Source organism: Salmo trutta, chromosome 31, assembly GCF_901001165.1.
Source record: "Salmo trutta chromosome 31, fSalTru1.1, whole genome shotgun sequence".
NCBI classification, from domain to species: Eukaryota; Metazoa; Chordata; class Actinopteri; order Salmoniformes; family Salmonidae; genus Salmo; species Salmo trutta.
The window spans coordinates 22786698-22806980 of record NC_042987.1 but is presented as its reverse complement, the minus strand read 5'-3'; the positions used below and the strand labels follow the sequence as shown (position 1 = coordinate 22806980).

The 20283-nt window shown below is 40.3% G+C and overlaps 1 protein-coding gene across 2 annotated transcripts in view; it reads left to right on the top strand.

Annotated features, from left to right (window-relative positions):
* tnr (tenascin R (restrictin, janusin)) overlaps positions 1-20283 on the top strand; it is a 175207-nt gene that overhangs the window by 134133 nt on the left and 20791 nt on the right. For both annotated transcript variants that reach the window (XM_029725706.1, XM_029725705.1), the window contains exons 11-16: positions 1462-1725; positions 5158-5424; positions 7631-7750; positions 8200-8343; positions 14501-14620; positions 15288-15431. In XM_029725706.1, coding sequence (XP_029581566.1) covers positions 1462-1725; positions 5158-5424; positions 7631-7750; positions 8200-8343; positions 14501-14620; positions 15288-15431 — 1059 coding nt within the window. The remainder of the gene's footprint in view (positions 1-1461; positions 1726-5157; positions 5425-7630; positions 7751-8199; positions 8344-14500; positions 14621-15287; positions 15432-20283) is intronic.

Below are 20283 nucleotides of genomic sequence, written 5' to 3'. Positions count from 1 at the left end.
CAGAATTAACCAGGCTTTCCTCTAGGATTTTGCTTGTGCTTAGCTCTATTTAGTTAATTTTTACCCTAAGAAAGTCCCTAGTCCTTGCCGATGACAAACATACCCATGACATGATGCAGCCACCACCATACTTGAAAATATGAAGAGTAGTACGCAGTGATGTGTTGTGTTGGATTTGCCCCAAACATAACGCTTTGCATTCAGGATATAAAATGTATTTCTTTACCACATTTTTTGCCATTTTAATGTAGTGCCTTATTTCAAACAGGATGCATGTTTTGGAATGTTTTCTTCTTTGCAGGCTTCCTTCCTTTTACTGTTTCATTTAGGTTAGTATTGGTGGAGTAACTATAATGTTATTGATCCATCCTCAGTTTTCTCCTATCACAGCAATTAAACTCTGTAACTGTTTCAAATTCACCATTGGCCTCATGGTAAAATCCCTGAGTGTTTTTCTTCCTCACCGGCAACTGAGTTAGGAAGGATGCCTGTATCTTTTTAGTGACTGGGTGTATTGATACACCATTGAAAGTGTAATTAATAACTTCACCATGCTCAAAGGGATATTCAATGTCTGCTTTTTTTTTACCCATCTACCAATAGGTGCCCTTCTTTGCGAGGCATTGGAAAACCTCCCAGGTCTTTGTGGTTGAATCTGTGTTTGAAATTCACTGCTCGACTGAGGGACCTTACAGATAATTGTTTTTATGGGGTTCAGCAATGAGGTAGTCATTCAAAAATCATGTTAAAATCTATTATTGCACACAGAGGGAATGGGAATACCTAGTCTGTTGCACAACTGAATACATTCAACTGAAATGTGTCTTCTGCATTTAACCCAACCCCTCTGAATCAGAGAGGTGCAGGGGGCTGCCTTAATCAATGCCCACGTCATTGCCGAGCAGGTGTTGTTGGGGGTTAACTGACTTGCTCAAGGGCAGAATGGCAGAGTTTTCCACCTTGTCGGCTCAGGGTTTTGAACCAGCGACCTTTTAGTTACTCACCCAATGCTCTTAGTTCATGCAACTTATTATGTGACTTGTTAACTTTATTTTTACTCCTGAACTTATTTATGCTTGCCATAACAAAGGGGTTGAAAACTTGACTTAAGACATTTCACCTTACATTTTTTTATTCATTAGTTAAAAAAAAATAAAAAAGATAGTTCCACTTTAATGTTATGTGTAGGCCAGTGACAAGAAATCTCAATTTAATCCATTTTAGATTCAGGCTGTAACACAACAAAATGTGGAATAAGTCATGAGATGTGAATACTTTCTGAAGGCACCTGTATACTGTATGTGTATTTTTGTCTCTGTTTTAATTAGCTGCACTAAATCAAATTCTTTACAACTTTGGTTGGTATGGCAATCAAGATATGAATCTTCAATATAAATAGTTTTATTGGTATGTTCACTATATGTTGATTATACTTGAACCACTCTTTACTGTGCGTTTCAGGTCTGGATGTCCCCATGGACCTAACTGTGACAGCGTCCACAGACAACACCATCACCCTGCTGTGGGGGGTGGTCCAGGGGCCTATCGACCAATACATGGTCACCTACACCTCCTCATCTGGCCTGACCACGGAGGTGACCGTCCCTAAGGACGTGACCACCACCACGCTCAATGACCTGGAGCCAGGCACAGAATACACCATCACTGTAGCTGCCCAGAGGGGAAGGCAGCAAAGCACTGCAGCCACCATCGATGGCTTCACAGGTACTGGAACTGTACTTTACCAGGACCAAGTAACTGACACAACTGACATTACATTGTACTATTATGAATAGCAGAGGTGGAAGTAGTCTAAACATAGCAATAGCATTTACCCAGTAGTGGAAAAAGTACCCAATTGTAATACTTGAGTAGAAGTATAGATACCTTAATAGAAAGTTACTGAAGTAAAAGTGGAATTCACCCAGTGAAATCCTACTTGAGTAAAAGTCAAAAAGTATTTGGTTCTAAATATGCTTAAGTATCAAAAGTCAAACTATAAATCATTTCAAATTTCTTATATTAAGAAAAGCAGATGGCACCATCTTCTTATTTTTAAAATGTATGGATAGCCAGGGGCACACTCCAACTCTCAGACATAATTTATAAAAGATGCATTTGTGTTTAGTAAGTCCCCCAAATCAGAGGCAGTAGGGATGACCAGGGATGTTCTCTTGATAAGTGCGTGAATTGGACCATGTTCCTGTCCCGTTAAGCATTCAAAATGTAACAAGTGCTTCTGGGTGTCATGGAAAATGTAGGGAGCAAAAAGTACATTATTTTATACCCCAAAAAATGATTTAAGTAGTTCTTTAAAGTATTTTTACACCACTGCATTTACCCCATGAGTTAACCATGGTCAGAGGTTATTTTCCCCTTCTAGGGATTCTATTGGGCTCTGGTCAAAATTAGTGCCCTATGCCATTTAGGATGCAAACTGGACTGTAACTGCACCTGTACCAGTTCCATTTAGGATGCAGTCTGGACTGTAACTGCACCTGTACCAGTTACATTTAGGATGCAGTCTGGACTGTAACTGCACCTGTACCAGTTCCATTTAGGATGCAGACTGGACTGTAACTGCACCTGTACCAGTTCCATTTAGGATGCAGACTGGACTGTAACTGCACCTGTACCAGTTCCATTTAGGATGCAGTCTGGACTGTAACTGCACCTGTACCAGTTCCATTTAGGATGCAGTCTGGACTGTAACTGCACCTGTACCAGTTCCATTTAGGATGCAGTCTGGACTGTAACTGCACCTGTACCAGTTCCATTTAGGATGCAGTCTGGACTGTAACTGCACCTGTACCAGTTCCATTTAGGATGCAGTCTGGACTGTAACTGCACCTGTACCAGTTCCATTTAGGATGCAGTCTGGACTGTAACTGCACCTGTACCAGTTCCATTTAGGATGCAGACTGGACTGTAACTGCACCTGTACCAGTTCCATTTAGGATGCAGACTGGACTGTAACTGCACCTGTACCAGTTCCATTTAGGATGCAGTCTGGACTGTAACTGCACCTGTACCAGTTCCATTTAGGATGCAGTCTGGACTGTAACTGCACCTGTACCAGTTCCATTTAGGATGCAGTCTGGACTGTAACTGCACCTGTACCAGTTCCATTTAGGATGCAGTCTGGACTGTAACTGCACCTGTACCAGTTCCATTTAGGATGCAGTCTGGACTGTAACTGCACCTGTACCAGTTCCATTTAGGATGCAGTCTGGACTGTAACTGCACCTGTACGAGTCCATTTAGGATGCAGACTGGACTGTAACTGCACCTGTACCAGTTCCATTTAGGATGCAGTCTGGACTGTAACTGCACCTGTACCAGTTCCATTTAGGATGCAGTCTGGACTGTAACTGCACCTGTACCAGTTCCATTTAGGATGCAGTCTGGACTGTAACTGCACCTGTACCAGTTCCATTTAGGATGCAGTCTGGACTGTAACTGCACCTGTACCAGTTCCATTTAGGATGCAGTCTGGACTGTAACTGCACCTGTACCAGTTCCATTTAGGATGCAGTCTGGACTGTAACTGCACCTGTACCAGTTCCATTTAGGATGCAGTCTGGACTGTAACTGCACTTATATCAGCTGCAGGTAGCTTAGCCTATAACCCAAAACAGTGTTAGTTCGAATCCCTGAGCTGACAAGGTAAAATAAATATGTTGATGTGCCCTTGACCAAGGCACTAAATCAATTATATTTATCACATGCTTTGTAAAACAACAGGTGTAGACTAACAGTGAAATGCTAACGGGCCCTTCCCAACAATGCAGAGAGAAAAAACATTTCATAATACAAAAATAAAAACACAAGGAATAAATGCACAAAGAGTAACGATAACTTGGCTATATACACAGGGTACCAGTACCGAGTCAATGCAGTGGTACGAGGTAATTTAGATAGATATGTACATATAGGTATTGATAGAGTGACTAGGCAACAGGATAGATAATAAACAGTAACAGCAGCGTATGTGATGAGTCAAAAGAGCTAGTGAGTTAGTGCAAAAGGGGTAATATAGTCCACTTAGCTATTGGTTAACTATTTATGTAGCAGTCTTAAAGCTTGGGGGTTGTTTAGGGTCCTGTTGGTTCCAGACTTGGTGCATCGGTACCCTAATTGCTCCAGGGTTGCCGTTGATAATGGCTAACCCTGGCCATGACCCCACTCTCTGAGGGTGTCTCAGGGGGAGTTGGGATATGAAAAACACATTTCCAATTCACACATGCGTTTAATACACACTTGTACATGCAAAATAGGACAAATAAGCATCCACCAAATTAATCTATTAGATGAATAGATGATGTACAGTAGTCTATAAATAACGGTTTATTTTCAAATAAACGAGATAAAGGTGAGCTTTTTCAGTGAAGCTCTCACATCCCTAAATAAGCAATTATGTCGCTGAAAAGTAGAGATTATTGCTGTACTAGAGAATAGGCTTGACATTGCATGTCATGTGGAACTACTTTGGGAAGGAGACTACAAATCGAGCTATTAGGTAGTGTCAAGCTTTGATGCTACAATTTATGTTAATAATGAACAGTTAGCTATTACATGAGGTTGTTAATCACATAACCATCCTTCATCAAATTGACCCATCCAATGGAGAAAAAAATTATATCAATATTTATTTGCGTTCACTCCGTTAATCTTTCCTGTCCCTCTTTCTTTCACACCCATCTACATCAGACAGCAAACTGTCCTAGCAGTCTATATTTTCTATTGCTTTTTCTTGTTCTGACAACACACTTCAACCAGTGTCTTTTATTGATGAATCTTTCAAAAACAACCATGCCTCGTCGACAGACATGTTTTCATCCAGTCTCTGCTGTCAACTTTGACATTCGTCCTTTGCTCAGCATTCCGCCTCATTCCATTGTCACGGGCCTTCCACGCTGTGTGTATTCCATTTGCAGCTCTTCACTTCCACGCTCCCCGTCATGCTCATTACTTTACTGCCAGTCTCACTGAGAAGGAGAGAACCTCCAGAGAGATCTGCCAATTAATAGCCAGCCATGCCATCCACTGACTGACTGACTGACTGAGAACCTCAGCACCACCTGCCATATTGACAGCAGCTGTCCCTTACAGCCCTTCATGACCATGCAGCCAGTATCTTTGACCTTTGACTTTCAGGCTTCCGCCCCATCGTAGCGCTCTACTTGTCTGATGTCACGTGGGACTCGGTGACGGTGGCATGGAGCGCCCCTTCCCCACCCGCAGACCTCTACATCCTCACCTATAGCTCTGAGGACAGCACTGACACCTCCAAGGTTACCCTGGACGGATCCAAGACCCGGTCCTCTATCAAGGGACTCCTGCCCTCCACACAGTACACCGTCAGCCTTATCACCATACAGGGAGAGGTGAAGTCTGAGGCTGTCACAGCCACGCTCACCACAGGTAGGCTATTTATCTCTGCAAGGGGAAACAAGGTTGTGTTTATTAGGCACCAAATGGAAGAAAACAGACTGAAACAATGATAAACAATTGTTTTTAAAATTCCCGCTTCAAAACGTTTTGCTACGGTGTGCCCTAATGCATACGACCCAGAGCTACGCTGGAGGTTCCCATAGTTCATGGAGGGTCACACAGGAACAACAACAAGGCTAAATAACTACTGACTAATACAAAACTGCTGCAACATCTTATGCATTGATTGTCCACAGGGTGCATTGATGTCTGATTTTGGCTGATGGTTTGCTGACACAAGACAGTTGCTAACGAAGGACTACATTTTAGGATATATAAAACTTCCTGTACTTAGGATACACATCACATTATACATGCAGTACGTGCTTTGAGTTTATTGTGGTATTCAAATGGCGTTCTGTTTGTCAGCAAGTAGTCTAGCTCCAGAACAGAACAACATCTTGACACTTTTATGGCATGTCTCCTCTTGCTCATTAAGATTCTTACACACACAGCTGCACTCACTGCAGAACAACGTTCCCCTCCACCTTTCATTTCTTTATTAATGCTTGGGTGTGTAATCCTCCCTTAATTACCCCTGCCTAAACCTGGAGGTGTCAGGAATATTCAGCTGTCGCATCAGCAGGCTGTTACTCACAGTTACAGCTGCCAAGCCCAAGGGAAGATCTATTGTCTGAGGAGGACAGGACAGCTCTCTAAACACTCTGATATTAACTCTGCGGATAGCCACCTCCATACTGCTGTCTGATTACTGCTCTACATGCCAACTATCTTAGTCACTGTCTGCCAGAGTGCCAGCCATTTTCTCTTTGTCTGGTGACATACAGATTTCTGGAACGAAGGCTAGGGGTATCGTAGATTCAGACGGATGCATTTGTTGCAGCTCTTTGGCATCTGTGTGTTTTGTTATTGCGTTGCTATTTTCAGCTTGTTATCACACTATGTTATTATATGCAAATTAACCACAGGGTTGGTGGGCTTGCTGTGGCACCTGACCGTCTTTGTAGGTTGGATGTATTTATTTATGTTTAGGTGGTAGTTCTTATGGTAAATCTGAATAAAGTGATGACAGCATGTTTACTGTACCATATGTTGTAATGCCTCAGGTGAATGCAGGTTAGACTTGGGTTGCATCCCAAATGGCCCCTATTCCCCATTTAGTGCACTACTTTTGACCAGGGCCCAAAGGGCTCTGATCGAAAGTAGTGTACTTTGTACAGAATAGGTATCATTTGGGATGCACCTTGGAGCAGCAGAGCACATTGATGCAGTCTGTCAGTTTGCACAAATTATCTCATGTCACATGAATACTGAGTCTAAATTCAGAGCTATTACAGCAGCCTGCACTGCTGAATGGAAAATAATTAAAGATAGGCATACATGAATAATCACAACTTATTTACACCACTCTTTCCTACTAGCAGAATTTAAATGAGGCTGAAGCCTAACTTATGAATCGTCGTCAGTGCTGGTGAATAATATTCATTATTGTAATGGAAATTGGAGGGTGGTGGCGTTGGTTTTACAAGCATTTCTATAGCTTCATTCCACAACAATAGAGAGAACCAATCTCTCTATCCCTTCCCTCCATAATGGATTCCGACCTTATAAGTCACTTTAATTGTTTGCTCACATTGTCTCTGGTAACCTTTGCTGTTGCAGCGGTAAGAGCTCTGGGGACACATAAACAAATCATGAACTAATCCCTTATGGGCAACCACACTCGATCACAATGCAAATATCCCTCTCTGTTCTCCTGGCTCTGGCCAGAGAAGCATGCTATTTTAGTACATATTTTATGATGTACATAATATGCAGGATAAACACAGTGCTTTTTACACTATGGGAGGAAAATGTGTCCAGAAATGCATTGTTCTTATCAATAAAGAAGTATTTTTATCTACACTTTATTTAACTTCCAGTGCCTTGAGTGTCCTCCAAGAGTAGCTGAATTTCCTCTTCACTTCTGTTTGTTCCCCAATTCATGCACCTTGATTGGAGACAGAGATAGTGTCAGTGTTCCCTTCCCTTTCATATACATGGAGACATGGAGCTAGCCGTTTTTGTGAGAAGGTTATGTTAAATGTCAAGAACATCTTGTATTAGTGTATAGTGTGTGTCTCAATAGCAAGGACATCTCTTCATTCTTAACATGTACTATGATTCTCTATTGGAGGAATGGATCCACCTAAAGAGATGACTGTGTCATATGCCACTGAAGACTCCGTCATCATATCATGGTTGAGACCATTCGCTCCCTTCGACTACTACAAGATGTCCTATCAATCAGTAAGAGGTAAGCAAAAACTTCTGGCATGTTTTCATTGAAAAGTATGGGTAACACTTTATTTGGATAGACCAAGTAGATGGTTTGTAGATATTCCGTAGATGTTCAATAACTGCCAACCACATTTCAACAAACTATCCACTAACACCGTAACCCAAACCCTAACCTTAACCCTCATCCTAACCCTAAACTTAACTCTTACCATAAGCTTAACCCTTAACCTAATCATTATTTTGAACCTAACCCTAACCGTAACCTTAGTAATCAGTTGCTTATCAACCTATAGTTTGTTGATAGTATAACCGTCTGTAGATCATCTATATGGGACGATCCAAATCCAAGTGTGACCAAATCATGTTTTTCCATTGTTTAGCATTGGAGGAGAAAGTTCAACTTCTTATAAAAGAAAGACTGCATACTGTAACAGTGCGACATTAAATGAATACAATGTTCTTCAGGGACAGTGGACAGCGTGGTAATTGACAATGACGTCACTAACTACACCCTGTCCAGCCTCCACCCAGCAACAGAGTATGAGATCAACCTGAACGTTGTGCGGGGCAGCCAGGAGAGCAAGTCCATCACCACCAGTGTCTTCACAGGTCTGACCTCTGACTCCTTACGATCCTGTACTGCTTCAGCTATAATGCCACTACGGAGAGAAACTGACAATGTATATCATTATATGATCTTTGTCTCCACATCCTATACAACTTCTGCAAACATGCTGTGGTACCCCTAAACCCTTACCATCTCAGCCACCATGCCACTATAGAAAGGGACTGACAATGTACCATTCGTATAGGTCCAAACGTAAATGTACACATTATATTTATGGAATTTTCGTCTCCACATCCTGCACAACTATCAAACAACAACCAATACAATCCTGCTTTGGTAACTTTTCCAGTGAGTCAATGTTTTGTTGACTGACAAGTGAGTTAGCTTGTTTGCTAAAATGATAGCTAGAGTTATTATTATATGTGCTCTTCGGAGTATGAGGCTGGGGAACAAAATGTTCTGGAGTCAGACATAGCATCTTTCCAAGATAAATGGGACATTCTGTCTTTTCAGTGAATTTTATTCTTAGTACCCACTCCGTGGATCTCTCACATTGCCACCTGCACACTAAGAAATTATGTTCAAACACAGACAGTAGAATACCTGCCTTTCATTGCTGCTGCAGCGAGTGTAGCTGCTATTACCCCCTTGGCCTTATAATTGTTAGCCTCACCTTACTTCTGTCTCTGCTTCTCCTCTGTCAGACAGTCAGTCAGGCAGTCAGGCAGTTTGTCAGTCAGATAGACAGACCTCCGCAGCATTGAGCTGCGGAGATGTGTGAGATGTGAGATATATTTGACATCTAGTGAACTACCAGAGAGAGGTGTGTAGGCTGCAGCAGCTCCTTTTGGTGTGAAGTGAACTCCGCTAACATGGGCTTAACCAGCTCGCCACTGCATGCAAAGGGAGTGCACCGCTGCATACTGATGAGCCAGGTAGAGATGTCTTTCCAAAACCAAAAGGTTCAGGACTCCACACACACAAAGACAGAGAGAGACAGAGAGAGACAGAGAGAGACAGAGAGAGACAGAGAGAGACAGAGAGAGACAGAGAGAGACAGAGAGAGACAGAGAGAGACAGAGAGAGACAGAGAGAGACAGAGAGAGACAGAGAGAGACAGAGAGAGACAGAGAGAGACAGAGAGAGAGAGAGAGAGACAGAGAGAGATAAAGCCCTTAAATTAAAATTGAATTGAGAGAGAGAGAGAGAGAGAGAGAGAGAGAGAGACAGAGAAAGAGAATATGAGAGAGAGAATATGAGAGTATGACAGATGGACGATGACAGAGACAAAACATAAAGAATACCACGCCAACTATTGATTTTAATTTGTATGTGAATAGAAAGTGTTAGACCTCCCCCTTTAAAGCAGAAAGAAGCTCTGCATTTTGACATGCCAACTCTTCTTATAATGAAGGGCCTGTGGTGCTCCAGGGAGCACATTTGCTGCTACATAACACCACCAAATAAACAAAAAAGGAAAACAATCTTCATGTAATTCAAAACTAGAAAACACACTAACGTTTACTTTGCTATTAACTTATTTCCAGAGAAACAGATGAACACTAGCATTCTGCTAATGCTGCAGCTTTGATGAGTCTCAGGCAGTGTTTCACAAAACTATGTGAAGGAGCACTTGGCAGCGGTCATTAAAACAGGGTCATAAGCAGAACAATATCATTCCATTGTGGTGTGGTTCAGCAAGAAAGAGATAAAACCGTTATGGAAAGAGGAGCTTACTGTGCCTAAAAGTGTCTCAAAATCCAATGTGTCAGATGAGAAGCTCTGCCATGAACGGAGCTGGGCTGGTGCTCCACTTACAGGCCAGAAACAAAAACACAGAGAGCTTATTAAGATCCTTAGCGCTAAGGAAGAGTTTTTGTGCGGTCGCTGGAGAGTCCGGCCGGCCGGGTAGCTACTGTTGTCAGGCACTGAGGCACTAGCCTCACTAGCTGCCTCCAAAGGTAATGACTGTCCAGGATTCACTCGATCTGAGTCAACTGTCCAGCTAATGGCTGTGGCTGGGGCAGACAGGTACTGTGGTTCAGCAGATTCTGGTGTTTTTACTACGTTGCATTAATATTAGCTATTAAAAATATTGCCTAGTCAGACCATTACTACTGTTCCAGCTGGCTGATAGGCATTATTTCGTAGGTAGTGTAAAGCGTAGCACAGATCATTTTTGAACAACCTTTACTTGACGATACTTCCTCAATTCCTGACTTGGAAGACAACGCATGTAATTTATACTTCCATGGCTAGTTGCAGATGGTTTCGTTTGAATTTACAAAATGCTCTGTTATTAGAATAAATATTTTTTTGCTCCATGGAGTAATCCAACAAATCTTATCTCATTGATTGCGACAGGTGACTACATCACGTGAAAAGGTTATCCCCTACCTTTTCACGAGACCCAGTTAGCCTGACAAAAACCCTGCATTCTAATTGTTCTAAACTTTACTACCGGTCCTCATTGAAAGTTACATGTACAGTAGTCCATATCGAATTCATAATGATGAAAGATGACAGACAACGTTTATCATGGTAAAAACCATATGGTAACTTTATTAGTAAAGCCACAATGATATTTACATAGCAAAAGTCATGCTATAACTAACAGAATGTTGTGTTTGCTATGCTAACGCTGAAGTTTACTTAGAAAGCGACGAAAGAAAGCGTTTCCCTTCCTGGTTGTCCACTAGGTTGAAGATAACAAAGGGGCAGTACAGTGAAGAACATTCATTCCTGTTTTTTGAGGTTGAAATAACATGAAATAACATGCCGGTTTAGTGTAAGAGCTTTTTGAAAACAACGCCTGGATTTTCAGCCTGTTCAGGTGGGATGGTTTTTGGCCAACAGCATGACATCACAATCTGATTTGATTATTCTGACCAATGACCAGACATATTTTATTTGAATATGTATCCTCATACTTTGAAGGGGTAAGCAGGCTCTAGAGCCTAGACGATCCTATCTGCCAATCAGGGCTGTGGGTATGTAAATATATTACAATTTGTGTCAACACGCCCACATGACCAGATGAGAATTTCAATGGCAAAAGGAGGCTCAGTCAAAACCTACTCATTCAACGGTGTTTCTTTATTTTTACTATTTTCTACATTGTAGAATAATAGTGAAGACATCAAAACTATGAAATAACACATATGGAATCATGTAGTAACCAAAAAAAGTGTTTTATTTGAGATTCTTCAAAGTAGCCACCCTTTGCCTTGATGACAGCATTGCACTCTTGGCATTCTCTCAACCAGCTTCACCTGGAATGCTTTTCCAACAGTCTTGAAGGAGTTCCCACATACACTGAGCACTTGTTGGCTGCTTTTCCTTCACTCTGCGGTCCAATTCATCCCAAACCATCTCAATTGGGTAGAGGTTGGGTGATTGTGGAGGCCAGGTCATCAGATGCATCACTCCATCACGCTCCTTCTTGGTCAAATAGCTTTTACACAGCCTGGAGGTGTGTAAAAACAAATGATAGTCCCACTAAGCAAAAACCAGATGGGATGGCGTATAGCTGCAGAATCCTGTGGTAGCCATGCTGGTTAAGTGTGCCTTGAATTCTAAACAAATCACTGACAGTGTCACCAGAAAAGCACCTCCTCCTCCATGTTTCATGCGGGAATCACACATGCGTTGATCATCCGTTCACCTACTCTGCGTCTCACAAAGACACAGCGGTTGGAACGAAAACTCACCAATTTGGACTCTTCTTGTTGGTGTCCTTTAGAAGTGTTTTTTTTTGTTTTATCTTTATTTAACTAGGCAAGTCAGTTAAGAACAAATTCTTATTTTCAATGACGGCCAAGAAACAGTGTGTTAACTGCGTTGTTCAGGGGCAGAACGGCAGATTTATACCTTGTCAGCTCAGGAATTCGATCTTGCAACCTTTCGGTTACTGGTCCAATGCTCTAACCACTAGGCTACCAGCCGCCCCGTTTCTTTGCAGGCCTGATTCACGCAGTCGCCTCAGACTAGTTGATGTTGAGATGTGTCTGTTACTTGAATCCTGTGAAGCATTTATTTGAGTAGAATTTCTGAGGCTGGTAACTCTAATGACATTATCCTCTGCAGCAGAAGTAACTCTGGGTCTTCTTTTCCAGTGGCGGTCCTCATGAGAGCCAGTTTCATCATAGCGTTTGATGGTTTTTGCGTCTGCACTCGAAGAAATGTCTTGAAATTTTCCGGATTGACTGACCTTCATGTCTTGAATAAATGATGGACTGTCGTTTCTCTTTGCTTATTTGAGCTGTTCTTGCCTTAATATGGACTTGGTCTTTTACCAAATAGGGCTATCTTCTGTATACCAACCCTACCTTGTCACAACAACTGATTGGCTCAAACACATTAACTTTTAACAAGGCACACCTGTTAATTGAAATGTATTCCAGGAGACTACCTCAGTGTTGATGTCTTCACTATTATTCTACAATGTAGAAAATAGTAAAAATAACAAAAATCCCTGGAATGAGTAGGTGTGTCCAAACTTGTGACTTGTACTGTATATTTGGAGTTATTTTCATGAAATATACACACAAAGTGATTTATTAGACATACAGTGATGATTTAATAAATAAAATGCAAATACTCCATGGGGGCTTTAAGACAGCATTATAATTCCATACAGAAGGGTTCTGAAATAAACATATTTGGGAAAAACGAGAATGTCTGGATGTGAATTTTATCAGTACAGAAAGTTTGCCATCAAAGTGGAAAATAAATTAACACCAATAAGTACCTTACTGTGATCGTTTTCAATTAAAATGTCAAAAATAAACAAAATAGCTTCTTAGCAAAGAACAATTTCTCAAAGAAGAATTTTGCTAAGACTGTCTGGTAGTGGTCTGAGTGGGGAGGAGAAAACTGAAAACTAGCTGTTATTGGCAGAGGTTTGGAACTCTCTTTCTTACTGGCCTAATTTGGTGACAGGCCTGGTGACAGGCAGAACAAAACTCCATACCACCAAAACAGGTGGAAATTTAATGCGGTCTTTTCAAACATCTCTTACGCTAAAGGGCATTATCATCACAATTTCACAGTATTATTCCAACCTCATAGTTGGAAAAAGCACTACTTACCGGAAGAAATGGTTCAGTCCAAGCAGGGCAGGGCTCTGTGAAAGTATATAGCTGAGCGTTAAGCTCAGACTCTTGGTTGGTGAAAAGCTTGTCCTGAGACTGTGGAAACGTTTTTGAGTAAGTTTATTTGTACTTTATTCTAATTAAGCTTTCTTTTGTCATTTTCATTTTCCCGGGAATATATTTATTTATACATCTTATACATGAATTATTTATTATTTTTGTAACAATTTTTGTTAATAAATCTACCACCTCTTTTGCACCCGATTTCTGGCATTCCGCTTCCATCCTTCTCCATGCGCCATCATCTTTAAAGGTTCATCCAGTACCAACTAGTCACAAACACATCCCTACTCAGTAGGTGTGCTATTGACATCCCCACACATCATTACATGCTTTATTCAATCCAATAATTTATACATTTTTTAATTATTTATTTTGACATATATTCATTACTTTCAAATAGGACAATCAACAGTAACAGAAATATAATTTTTTTTTTTATTCAATCTAATCTAATTCAATTTTATTTCACTTCAAATTGGCAGCTTTTATTAGATTCAATTAAATATTTTTATAATTTATGTAATGAGTGTAATCAAACACCTTTCATTCACAAGCAGTGTGATTAAAGTTCCTAGATATAATCTTAGCCATTTCCCAGCCATGAGGGTATGGTGAATTAACGGTTGATTCAAGTCCTTTAAAGGCAAGCTGTTAACTTCTGTATTCTCTATACTTTTTCTGTTAATAAGCCAAAAATCCATATGAAAACATGGAGGTTAAAACACTAAGTTAAACGTGTAATTAAATTCCTACTCTCTCTTTGTTCTTCCAGTAGGTAGGGAGTCTGAAATAAAAGCTCTTCTTCTGTGTACTGTACAGAATATTTGACTGTGTAATTTGCCTTTGATTTCAGTTATACTATCAAGAATTGTGATCTCACTGGAGAAGAGTCATTATAAATTAGCATCAATCTGCAGAGTATATGGTCCACATGGTGGTCTTCAAATAGGAACATACAGTTGATTACATTTTGGAAAGTGATGGGGCCATCTTGGTACCCTCTCTGAGCCATACATTGCTTTCATCTCTTTCTTTGATATAGCGATGGACATGCCAATGGAACTAACAGCCCTCAACATTACCCCACAAGGAGCTTTACTCCGGTGGAACCCTCCTCTGTCCAGCGTTGACAACTACGTGTTCACCCTCACCTGCAACCAGGGTAGGTGGATTTATTGTCTTCTCACAGCCACATTTCTCCGCTACAGGGGTGGAGCGTGCAGAGCGCCCTGAGTCTGTAGAGTGAGACCAGCTGGACTGGACTCCTGCCAAGTCGGCTCTCAGAGGAAAGTGTCGCACAGCTACTTGGAAATCAGCTCAGACATCCGCTTGCTAGTCGATGCAGCTTTCATCAATATGGCCACAAATGATGGTTCTTCAGCAACCACTTGCCAATGTGTTCTATTGACTCTTTGGTGTGTTCATTAAGTGTCCTTTCTAATTTACTCAGCCAGGCAATGAAATCATGGCTGAACATTTTTGTTAACCTATTATTTTTCACCATCGACATGGATCCTGGTATTCCTGAGGCTACAGCAAGCCATTTATTAAACAGGCAATTTATTTAGATTGATTGTACAAAGTTTAGTCATGCAAACAAATAAGGAATCATGAATTTGAGTTAAATGGATTTAAAACCTGACCCATGTAACACCCATAGGAACCTCAATCTACCAACCCTGACCGTGAACATGCATATCCAAGGCAACCGCTATACATTTATAATTAAGACTCCAAATTGTTAAATGTAATCATAAAAGTCAGGTTTGTTTACTATCTCATGTATTCTCCTAATCTAATATGTATTTGTGTTCCTCCTACTCTTGTAGTGACAGCTAATACCTTCCTGGTGGAAGGTGTGAAACAGGAGCACCAGTTTAGTAAACTCAAGCCCAGCACCACCTACTCTGTAGCCCTCTACGCCACTAAGGGACCCTTGACCAGTGGAACCGTCATCGCCAACTTTGAAACACGTATGTTAGTTACTTTCCTTGCTTAGTTACTTACCACCCACCTGTTCAGAAGCAACCCACACAGACTAAGAGCAGCTACAGTACATATAGATTGCCTTCAGAAAATATTCATACCATTGACATTTTCCACATTTTATTGTGTTATAGCCTAAATACAACTCATAACACTCAAAATAACCCATAATGACGAAGTGAAAACATGTTTTGAGACATTTTTGCAAATGTATTTCAAATGAAAACAGAAATATTCCATTTACATACAGTTGAAGTCGGAAGTTTACATACACCTTAGCTAAATATATTTCAACTCAGTTTTTCACAATTCCTGACATTTAATCCAAGTATCACCACTTTATTTTAAGAATGTGAAATTTCAGAATAAAAGTAAAGTGATTTATTTCAGATTTTATTTCTTTCATCACATTCCCAGGGGGTCAGAAGTTCACATACAATCAATTAGTATTTGGTAACATTGCCTTTAAATTGTTTAACTTGGGTCAAATGTTTCGGGTAGCCTTCCACAAGCTTCCCACAATAAATTGGGTGAATTTTGGCCCATTCCTCCTGACAAAGCTGGTGGAACTGAGTCAGGTTTGTAGGCCTCCTTCCTCGCACATGCTTTTTCAGTTCTGCCCACAAATGTTCTATGGGATTGAGGTCAGGGCTTTATGATGGCCACTCCAATACCTTGACTTTGTTGCCCATTAGCCATTTTGCCACAACTTTGGAAGTATGCTTGGGGTCATTGTCCATTTGGAAGACCCATTTGCGACCAAGCTTTACCTTCCTGACTGATGTCTTGAGATGTTGCTTCAATATATCCACATTATTTTCCTCCCTCATGATGCCATCTATTTTGTGAAGTGCACCAGTCCCTTCTGCAGCAAAGCACCCCCACAACATGATGCTGCCACCCCCGTGCTTCATGGTTGGGATGGTATCTTCGGCTTGCAAGCCTCCCCTTTTTTCCTCGAAACATAACGATGGTCATTATGGCCAAACAGTTCTATTTTTGATTCATCAGACCAGAGGACATTTCTCCAAAAAGTACGATCTTTGTCCCCATGTGCAGTTGAAAACTGTAGTCTGTATTTTTTATGGCGGTTTTGGAGCAGTGGCTTCTTCCTTGCTGAGCAGCCTTTCAGGTTATGTCAATATAAGACTCGTTTTACTGTGGATATAGATACTTTTGTACCTGTTTCCTCCAGCATCGTCACAAGGTCCTTTGCTGTTGTTCTGGGATTGATTTGGACTTTTCACACCAAAGTACGTTCATCTCTAGGAGACAGAACGCGTCTCCTTCCTCAGCGGTATGACGGCTGCGTGGTCCCATGGTGTTTATACTCGCTTACTATTGTTGTGTACTTGTGTACAGATGAATGTGGTACCTTCAGGTGTTTGGAAATTGCTCCCAAGGTTGAACCAGACTTGTGGAGGTTTACAATTTATTTTCTGAGGTCTTGGCTGATTTCTTTTGATTTTCCCATGATGTCAAGCAAAGAGGCACTGAGTTTGAAGGTAGGCCTTGAAATCCATCCACAGGTACACCTCCAATTGACTCAAATGTTGTCAATTAGCCTATCAGAAGCTTCTAAAGCCATGACATCCTTTTCTGGAATTTTCCAAGCTGTTTAAAGGCACAGTCAACTGAATGTATGTAAACTTCTGACCCACTGGAATTGTAATACAGTGAATTATAAGTGAAATAATCTGTCTGTAAACAATTGTTGGAAAAATGTATTGTGTCATGCACAAAGTAGATGTCCTAACCGACTTGCCAAAAATATAGTTTGTTAACAAGACATTTGTGGAATGGTTGAAAAACAAGTTTTAATGACTCCAACCTAAGTGTATGTAAACTTCCGACTTCAACTGTAAGTATTCACACCTCTAAGTCAATACAATCCAAGTATCTAAGAGCTTCCACACCTGGATTGTTCAATATTTAAACATTATTATTTCTGATGTCGATCAAGCTCTGTCAAGATAGTTGTTGATCATTGCTATGCAGCCATTTTCAAGTCTTACCATAGATTTTTAAGCCGGTTTTAGTCAAAACTGTAACTAGGCCACTCAGGAACATTCAATGTAGCCTTTGTAAGCAACTCCAGTGTATATTTGGCCTTGTGTTTTAGGTTATTGTCCTGCTGAAAGGTGAATTTGTCTCCCAGTGTCTGTTGGAAAGCAGACTGAACCACATTGTCCTCTGAGATTTTGCCTGTGTTTAGCTCCATTTATTATTATATAGAAAATAAATAAATCCCCATTCCTTTCTGATGACAAGCATAGCCATAACATGATGCAGCCACAGCCATGCTTGAAAATATGAAAAGTAGTACTCAGTGATGTGTTGTGTTGGATTTGCCCCAAACATAATGCTTTGCCTTCAGGACATGAAGTTCATTTCTTTGCCACGTTTTTTGTCGTTTAACTTTAGTGACTTATTGCAAACAGGATGCATGTTTTGGAATATTATTATTATGTACAGGCTTCCTTCTTTTCACCCTGTCACTTAAGTTAGTTTTGTGGAGTCACTAGAATGTTGTTGATCCATCCTCAGTTTTCTCCTATCAAAGCCATTAAACTCTGTAACTGTTTTAAAATAACCATTGGCTGAGTTAGGAAGGACATCTTCATCTTTGTTAAGACTGCCTGTATTGATACACCATGCAAAATGTAATTAATTACTTCACCATGCTCAAAGGGATATTCAATGTCTGCTTTTATTTTACCCATCTACGAATCTGTGTTTGAAAATCACTGCTCGACTGAGAGACCTTACAAATACATTTATATGTGGGGTCTAGAGATAAGGTAGTCATTAAAAATTCACATTAAACACTATTATTCCAAACAGAGTCCATCCATGCAACTTATTACAGTGGTTCCTCCATTAAAAGTTGCGTCATACTGTAGCACACCTTGTGGGCTGCTGCAGCATTCTGTGGCATGTTATTTAATTGTCAGCCATTTTTTCTGTTAATGCAAGTTAGTGCTAGTTTGACCACCAGAGGGCATCTTTGAGAAGCATTTGATATTGGCATTACCAGAGAATTTAAAACCTTTTTTGTAATAACATAGTATATGGGATTGATTTGAAGAAATTTGGCTTCATTAATTTGATTAATATTATGGTGTTTCTTTTCTGAGATAAACGAAACCCTCAGGGAATGGAAACTATGGCGCTGTACAACGTTGACAGTCGGGAGTAGGCTACAGTGTAAGAGGATTGGAGGATTCTAAATTGTTTGCCTTCATTAGATGACTTTGTTCCAATATTTCTGTAAATCAGTAATATTTATTCCCATAGTAATTTGTTATGGATCCATAACTAAATCAACAACTGCATGTTGAAAATAGTATTTTTATCATAATTCCTTACATAAGGGAGAGCAGTGTCTGTACTAGAGAATGCGGGCACGCAGGAGACCGGGGTTCAATTCCTCGATGGGGAGGAAGGAGTACGCTGTCCTTGTAAATAAGAATTTGTTCTTAACTGATTCCATATGTGTTATTTCATAGTTGTGATGTCTTTATTCTACAATGTAGAAAATAGTAAAAATAAAGAAAGATCCTGGAATGAGAAGTTGTGTCTAAACGTTTAACTTGTACTTGCTTAATTCATTTGATTAATATTATGGTGTTTCTATTCCAAGAAAAACAAAAAACCCTCTGGGTTTCCATTAGGATGGAACGGAAAATATGGCGCTGTACAACGTGACAGTCGGCAGTTGGCTATTTAACGACAGAATCCCTGTGTCTTGCGGGCAGGGCACGCGGGAGTCTGGCGTTTAATTCCCTGATGGGGAGGAAGAAGTAGGCTGTCCTTGTAAATAAGAATTTGTTCTTAACTGACTTGCCTAGTTAAATAAAGGTTACACTAAGAGCATAACATTTCTGCACCCTAATTTTCTAATTCTAGTCTAACCAATACCCAAACGGAGGTTAAATCTTATTGATTTATCAAGACCAGTCCCCATGCTTGTCTCAGAGCAGCACAAAACGGTGCTAAAATAGTTGTAGGCTTTTGCTTCAAATCCTATTGCTTCTAACTTCAATATGCTCTTCAAATAAATAAGACCTACACCACTTTTAACAGCACATTACTCAACACTAGTGAGACTCATTTCGCCTATGGTAGGCCTACAGTATATCTAAAAATATATATTTTTCAATAACGTGTCTCTCTGCCAATAATTACATTTAGAGGATTGGAGGATTCTAAATTAATATCTAGGGGTCATTTTTTGTTAGGATCTGTGAGAATATCTGAGAATATCTAAAGGGCTTTTATATAATTCTAAATGTATTATTATTATTATAGTTATTGATCTCTTTGTTTAAATAGTAACGATATTTTAGAGATTTTCTTTTCATTTAACCTAGAGTGAGTGAGAAAAGGCCAATTCTTGAACATGGGGTGTGACTTGTTAAGCACATTCTTAATCCTGAACTTGTTTATGCTTGCCATAACAAAGGTGTTGAATACTTATTGACTCAAGAAATTTTAGCTTTTCATTTTAAATGAATTTGTAAAAACAGAATTCCACTTCAATGTGGGGTATTGTGTGTAGGCCAGAGACACAAGATCTAAATATAATGCATTTTAAATCCAGACTATAACACATCAAAATGTGGAATTTCTGAAGGCACATGTTCAAGAAGCAGCACAGACAGACTACTCAGAGAAAGGCAAGCTACCAGGAGCTACTTGAAACTTGCTCCTATTCAATTAACGGGTGCCCTTTTACACCTCCCAGATAAAGTGTGTCTAATTAGCAACAGGAATCATTGCCCCTCTTATTGAGGCCCTTGCAGTGTGATCACTGACTGACCATGTTTCTACTCCTGC